At 38.7% G+C, this 8077-nt stretch overlaps 1 protein-coding gene across 3 annotated transcripts in view; it reads left to right on the top strand.

Annotated features, from left to right (window-relative positions):
• Nucleotides 1-8077, top strand: part of SYK (spleen tyrosine kinase) — a 95742-nt gene that overhangs the window by 61852 nt on the left and 25813 nt on the right. For 2 of the 3 annotated variants that reach the window (XM_011948007.1, XM_011948008.1), the window contains exon 7: nucleotides 1617-1685. The exons of the other annotated variant lie outside the window; for it this stretch is intronic. In XM_011948007.1, coding sequence (XP_011803397.1) covers nucleotides 1617-1685 — 69 coding nt within the window. The remainder of the gene's footprint in view (nucleotides 1-1616; nucleotides 1686-8077) is intronic. 3 annotated transcript variants of the gene reach the window in all.

The following is an 8077-nucleotide window of genomic DNA, read 5'->3' as shown; positions in this document are numbered from 1 at the left end:
TATTCTCCTACTTCAACCTCCCAAAGTGCTGGGATTACAGGCATGAGCCACCACACCCTGCCTAGTCACATTTTCTTAACTTCTTGTCTAGGTGAAATTCTCTTCATTTTTGGAGAATATACACAATGCGAATGAAACCCAATATTAAATCAGAAGTAGGCCTCTTGCAATATTTGAGAAATGGGAACATATTTTTTAACTTCATCCTCGAACTGTCTATGTTAACACACGTATAATCCACAGGACCCCAGCTCTCTCCTCCCTCCAGCCTGTTAGGAGGTCAGGTACAGATTTATGCTCTAAGCAGGAATTCTTTTCCTGATCTTTTCTTGGGGACTTCATATGGACTTTTTTTTTTTTCTTTTTTTTTTGATATGGAGTCTAGCTCTGTCTCCCAGGCTGGAGTGTGGTGGCACAATCTCTGCTCACTGCAAGCTCTGCCTCCCAGGTTGACGCCATTCTCCTGCTTCAGCCTCCCGAGTTGCTGGGACTACAGGCACCCGCCACCATGCCTGGCTAATTTTTTTGTATTTTTAGTAGAGACAGGGTTTCACCATGTTAGCCGGGATGGTCTTGATCTCCTGACCTCGTGATCCGCCCACCTCGGCCTCCCAAAATGCTGGGATTACAGGCGTGAGCCACCATATAGGTGTGAGTCCAGTCTATATGGCATAAGCACAGCCTATATAGACTTTTTATGCCCTTTAATGCCATCTGTGAAGTGTGCCCTCTGCACCTCACTTTTTGCCTGGTAACCCTTGAAAAACAAAATCTGCAGAAAGCCAGATATACATTCTGCCTCCAGTAGGGATAATTGGCTGCCCAGGAGCTGAGCCCAGGTTGAAACAGGGGAGGCCCTCCAGAGGCAGCACTTGTTATCAAATGCAGGGAACGTGAATTTGCTAAAATACCAGTGAACTTTGGGATCAAAATGTAATGCCTTTATGGAGGTGTGACTTTATTTTGCCCTTTACAGGGCTCTCAGGCCTGGCAACTCTACCTTAATATTATAGTCTCCATGAGACAGATCCATACACCCTTCAGACGGATGAGGGCTTAGGGCTGAGAACTCTTAAAATAATGTCAAGCCCTGTGTTTAGCCATCATCACCCAATGGCTACAAGAAGTTAAATATTTTGGAATAACTTTTTAATTGACTGGTAAAATACGTACGGAGAAAAAATGCAGAGGTCCTACATGTACAACTCAGTTAATTTCCACAAAAATTTTCCACCATGGAACCAGCACCCACCATGAAGAAGCAACACAACTGAGCACTCACATCTACCTGTGGTTTCTTTCGGGTGGTTTGTCTTGAGCTTGCGACTTAATAATTCCACATGAAGCATGAGCTAGTAAATGTAACAGCTCTAATTTTGTAGCCTTCAGTGGAACATATGTCCCGAATGTATTTCTAGATCCTTCTCCCCAAGTGGCAGGCCCTTCCGGAAGCCTTCCCACTGATCAGGTGTTGCCTGTGGTAGATCTCACTGGCGGGGGCAGGAGGGGGTTAGTGGTGCGATTATAGAAGCAAGCTTAAGTAGCATGTCATGGAAGGGATCCTGTATTTGTCTTCTGAAACATTTACTGTTCCTCTTTGCCGTTGTGGTTTCTAGACTTGGTCAGCGGGTGGAATAATCTCAAGAATCAAATCATACTCCTTCCCAAAGCCTGGCCACAGAAAGGTGCTAAAGCATCCCCTGCTTGCTGTCCAACTAAGTGGTAGGACCAACCCGCACTCAGCTCCCGCCCGCCCAGCCTGCCCTGCGTGTGCGCTGCGCCCCACCTCTTGCCACTCTGCTTCCAGGCCTCTTTGCCCTTGCTCCCACCTGCCATTCCTGGGCAGCTGCACCCCAGGTACATCATGTGCTTTTCATGTGGGTCCTCAGTCCGTCAGCTGGAAGTCCATCAGTGTGAGCATGCTTTCTGTGCTCAAGTGTCTTTTTAAAGTCATTTCAGTTGGCATCATGTGTCGTAGCTAATTATCATGTCGGAAAATCTTTTCCAAGATGGCCCACTTACTTTTTGGTGGCCAGACTCCCGTGTTGCAGTGTTCTGGTAATTGATTATGTAAGTTACGTTGTGATGGAGGGAACGCCCGGGTTTTGTGAGGTGCGCTGCACAGTGAGGTCAGGCAGCGCATGGTGACTTCGTTATGGCTTAAACGTCTAACACAGAACTGCAAATGTGACATGTAAAGAAGAGGTGTAATCTGAGGACTAGAAAAAACAGTTTTCTTTCTGAGGCAGTAATGTTGACATCTCATTGATTTCCATGTTTTGTTCTATTATTGGATTTTGAGGGAAAATAAAAATAAGTTCTTTTTAATGACTTTTATTTATAGTGACTCATTTATTCCTTCCCCCAAAATATGTATATATGATGTGCTTGAATTGCTTTTTTTCCATTCTACTTTTATTATCAGTGGGGTAAAATTGATTCTTTTTATCAGAAATTCTTTTTATTTTCGTATTAATTGGTGTTTTTACCAATATTTTAGCATACAATTGAGCATCCACTCATGAAGTAGATTGCCTAAAGTATTCATTAGAAACAACAGAAATAAAAGACATAAAACCCCTGAGGTTTTATTTAGTAATAATTTTCCGAGTTTACTCATACTTAAGAAGTTCTCAATCATGTTGACCATAGAACAGAATGATTTAATGCAGTGTTTGAGAGGAAGAAAAGGTGTATTTTACACCTGAATAAAATAACTATGTCTGTTTTTCATGTTTACCCCAGGCAAAACACACCCACAGATTACCCACAGTGGCCAAAGAAATACCTAGAAAATAAGTTTTAGTGCATCTTTAGACTACAGGAGAACATGTCAGAAAAAAATTGAAGAAAATATCAGTTACCACCTAAAAATAAAGAAATATGTGTGTAGATAAGAACTATAACATCATCAAAAGAGAAATGAGAAACTGGGAGTAAGTAGCACTAATGCTGACACATAGATTAATAGCTTTAATATACAAAGAGATTCTATAAATCATTAAGAAAAATATTAACTGTCTACTAGGATAATGGACAGGGAATATCAGTAGTAGTTTATAGTAAAGCAAATATAAATAGTTCTTTTTTGTTGTTTTTTGTTGTTGTTGTTTTGTTTTTTGTTTTTTGAGATGGCTGTCGCCCAGGCTAGAGTGCAGTGGTGCCATCTCAGCTCACTGCAAGCTCCGCCTCCCGGGTTCTTGCCGTTCTCCTGCCTTAGTCTCCCAAGTAGCTGGGACTACAGGCACCCACTACCATGCCTGGCTAATTTTTTGTATTTTTTAGTAGAGACGGGGTTTCACCATGTTAGCCAGGATGGTCTCGATCTCCTGACCTTGGGATCCACCTGCCTTAGCCTCCCAAAGTGCTGAGATTACAGGCATGAGCCATTGCACCCGGTCACAAATAGTTTTTAAACATATGAAATGTTGTTTAACTTCATGAGAAGAGAAATGCAAGTTAAAACTATGGTGCTTAACTGTGTCCACCTATGAAACGGATCCATATTTTAAAAGCTTGGTAACACTGTAGTAAAGGCGTGGTAGATTAGCACTACTACTCTTCCTTGGGGAAGTCTGAAATGATGCAATCTGTAAGAAAGGCTCTGCAATTGTATTTCTAAGTATGTACAGATATTCTTGCATTTATGTGAAAGCATGTACATGTGAAGGTATCTTTTCTGAAATTGTATAATTGACAAAGTCTGATAATAATTTAAATGCTTATCAGTGGAAGACAAATGAAATTGGTTACAGTAAAATTGCTACCGTGGGAGGCAGCTGAGATCTAGAATTGTTTTCAAAATATAATGTTAACTGTAAAAGACAATGTCATGCACACACACACGTACACACATATATACAGAACGTGTTGATATCGTATAGAGTATCCTAGAAAAATACAGAAAATACTGGCACTGCTGGTTGCCTCTGGAATAAGAGATTGGAATGTTAAGAAATTCCACTTTTCATTGTAAATTCTATTGTATCTTTTTAAATTTGAGCCTGTTAAAAAAATTTTCATCAATTTTTTAAAACAAAATTAAATAGAGAGTAATTACTCTGATTAATATTGTGAAAATACCTTTCTGGCAAAAAAAAAAAAAGTTTGGTTTCTGTTTAAATTTATAAGAATATTAAAGTATACATTGAATTTTTTGTAGAAGTAAGAAACTGGGAATAAGTATTACTAATGATGACACATATATAGTGCCAAAAATATCAAGAGATAATTTTTAAAAGATCAAAGTTGTATGGTTTAAGCTATAGACTAAAAATATTTTAATTGCTTATCAGAAATATTTTAGAACTAATATGTATATTTTCACAAACACACGGGGAACTTTCCATTATGTAATCAGTCATGAGAAAAGAATTGTGAGAATTATGTCAAATGTCCCATCATGTTAGCTAAGAGATAAATAAGTTTCTTGAACTTGTTAATTTGCTCAGCATAAATAGTTGTTTTAATAATTCAGGCACAAAAAATATATGTTAGAACTTTAATTACCTATAGCATCTAGATAGTTAATGAAAAGTATGTTTCGATTTGAAGATGATTATGAATCAGATAATTTAAATGTTTCATAAAATTACTAACAGGCTGATGCATTTTAAACTTGTCTTTAGAAATTAGTAGCATACTTCCAGGCACAGCGGCTCACGCCTGTAATCCCAGCCCTTTGGGAGGCTGAGGCAGGTGGATCACTTGAGGTCAAGACGAGCCTGGCCAATATGGTGAAAACTCGTCTCTATTACAAATATAAAATTTAGCCAGGCGTGTTGGCACACACCTATACTCCCAGCTACTCAGGAGGCTGAAGCAGGAAAATCACTTCAGCCTGGGAGGCGGAGATTGCAGAGATCGTGCCACTGCACTCCAGCCTGGGCAACAGAACAAGACTGTCTGAAAAAGAAAAGAGAAGAGAAAAGAAAAGAAATTAGTAACATGCTTATATAATATAGACAAAATTAACTTAAGAATACAACTAGTAGTCTTTAAATGAATTAAACCCCTCCCAGTATTAGTCCTGGAATTTCTTTCTCTCCTGCTTTAAGCACAGAACCTTATCCTTCTTTTATGGAAAATAGGTGGAAATTGAACAGCAGCATCCCTAAAGACTTCCAGGGAACTTTTCAGCTTTGCATTTCAAAGGCACATCCCCTAAGAGGATTAAACTGAAATGTGTCCCAGAATTTCCAATTAAAACCCATTTTTCTTGTTTTATTCCAACACATACATTGGTGATTATAATATTTTAAAACTTACATTTAAGTACAGGGCTCAGTGGGAAGAGAAAAAAGAAAGAAACATCCTCAAGTCATACTCTTTTGCTTGGTAATGCCTTGGTAGGCTAGACCCTTGAGAAAATGTGTTTTCATATAATTATAAAGGAATAGATTTTAGATCTTCGCTGTAAGAGAAGAGTAATTGCAGAGGTCAAGTGTTATTTTCATGGATCTCAGAGCAAGGCTGATGGTAGCCTATTTCCTGGCCAATAGTCTGCCCTCGCCTGTGGGGGGTCTACTGAACCGGGGTAATTCCTCCAAAAAAAGGAAACCACACCTAGTTTATTGCAGCCAATATTCTAAAGCCAACTGGCTCTTTTGTCACTATTATTGTGATGACTGATGACTGTATTGTCATCTGCATTACTGCTATTGCCTAATTTGAAAATGGCCCAAGAATCTAGGAGTAAAAATTAAGATCTAGTAAATGGATGTTAGGACACTTGGCAATACTCTGGAATCAGGAAACTCTGCATGGGCCTGTCAGTTCCATAGACCAATAATTTTTTCCTCTTTTGTTCACTTTTGGATCCCCAGCTTTTAAACATAGGCGCTCAAAGAATACTTGTGAAGTACATTTTCTATTTGCAGTTAAACCTTACCAATAGGAAATCAGGGATAATAATTTATAACTGGACTTATTATTGCAGAGTGATATCATTACCTGCATTTATAAAATTTAAGGAAGAATCACCAGTTGTTCTTTTGGAAGGCAGAAAGCTAAGGTGGCTCCTGCCATCTAGTGGTGGACTGCGGGTTTGAGCCTGTTCTGAGTATTGGCGAAAATGAAGAAAATGGAATGGTCAACATTTCATTTACGCCTTGTTGCTCACGGTGCAGAACAGATGACACTTATTGATTAGGACAGAATGGATCTCTCAAATACAAACATAAAGAATAAAAGGTTAATAATAATGTAGACTGGAAATACATTTTTTATTAAAATTAAATGTCATTACATTTTAAAAATAATATTTTTACAACTTATTGTTATGCCACTGTGCTCATTCTCTACAAACTCCTCAAATTTTTCTTTTTTTTTTTTTTGAGATGGAGTCTTGCTGTGTCCCCCAGACTGGAGTGCAGTGGCGTGATCTCAACTCACTGCAATCTCTGTCTGCCTCTCTGGTTCAAGTGACTCGCCTGAGCCTCCCAGCAAGAGAGAGAGAGAGAGAGAGAGAGAGAGAGAGAGAGAAAGACAGAGAGAGAGAGAGAGTGTGTCTTGCTGTGTCCCCCAGACTGGAGCACAGTGGCATTATCTCAACTCACTGCAATCTCTGTCTGCCTCTCTGGTTCAAGTGACTCTCCTGCCTCAGCCTCCAAGTAGCTGGGACTACAGCCAAACTTTTATATTTTTAATAGTGATGGGGTTTCACCAGGTTGACCCGGCTGGTTTCGAACTCCTGAACTCAGGTTATCCACCCACCTCAGCCTCTCAAAGTGCTGGGATTACAGGCTTGAGACACTGTGCCTGACCAATAATCCTTCTTAAAGGCACAAATATTTACCATTAATTGGAAAAGAAAAAGGATGTGGGAAAGTATATGCCACCTGTGAGGTGCTTGTATATGAGGTGAGGTATGTTGTTAAATGTTGTTAAAGATGCCCACAGGTGAATATTATGCAATTCCCAGACCACTCTCTGCTTCCATCCTTAAGCATGATTAATGCTAACCTGTGACATCACAGATAATAATATTAAACTCATCAAAATATTTATAAATAATGAAAGTAAAGTTTCCAGCCAACCCAGGGCCTAAAAGTGATAATAATAAAAATGCTATGCCCCTTTTATTTCTTTAAAATCACACTGATTTCCTTGTAAACTATAATTAGTAGTAGAATGTAGAAATATTTTATGGTCTAAATTATTTCTGTTAAAAATAAGCTGGATTGAACAACATCCTTCAGTTTCACTGATTTTCTCCCTCAGCTATTGAACGTAATCACTGAACAATTTTTGGACTGATCTGGGACTAATGGGTAGCTGAAATGACTAATTCGTAAGTTCTTCAGAAAATGGAATATGCATTGCCAATTTGTACAATATTTTCAAACTTAAAAGCTCTCTGTCCAGTAGTTCTGCAGCCCTGATGTAAATAACTATGTTTTTTAAACTAAATTCTTGATGCTTTTATTCAAGGAATAATGAGGTACTAAAGCACCTTGGAGTTCACCAGTCAGAGTTCTAACCCAGTGCATTCTTGCCTTAAATTCCCTCAACCAGATGTGTTATACAAATTCTTTTTTTAACATCTCATAAATTTTCAGACGTACAGAAAGGATTATACAGTGAAAACCCATACACCACTGCCTACATTTTTCAGTTAACTTTTTTGCTATACCTTCTTTCTGATACATCCATTCTTTTTTTTAACAAAAAGTGGAATTTTTATTATTAGATAAATCATAAAATGATCACAACCTAATGAGAAAAATGATCTCAAAATTCAAATTTAAAGAAAAACTAATATAAATATATATTTTTTCATAATTACCACTTAATCTTTATACTCATTCAGTATAGATTTAACATTTTTGTAAACCAGTAAGGGAAAAGTAATTTCAATAGAAACTAACATTCAGTAACTCGGCAGCCTAAAATACTTCCTCTTCCTCCTCCTCCTCCTCCCCCTTCCCCTGCCCCTTCTCCCTCCCTCCTCTTTCCTCCCTCCTCCTCCTCTTCCTCCTCCCTCTCCTCCTCCTCCTCCTCCTGCTTCTGCTGCTCCTGCTTCTTTTTCTTCTTCTTCCTCTTCTTCTTCTTTTTCTTTTCTCCTCCCCCTCCTCCT

The sequence above is a fragment of the Colobus angolensis genome, unplaced genomic scaffold, assembly GCF_000951035.1.
Source record: "Colobus angolensis palliatus isolate OR3802 unplaced genomic scaffold, Cang.pa_1.0 Scaffold272, whole genome shotgun sequence".
In the NCBI taxonomy this organism is placed as follows: Eukaryota; Metazoa; Chordata; class Mammalia; order Primates; family Cercopithecidae; genus Colobus; species Colobus angolensis.
This window is presented reverse-complemented; position numbering and strand designations above follow the sequence as displayed.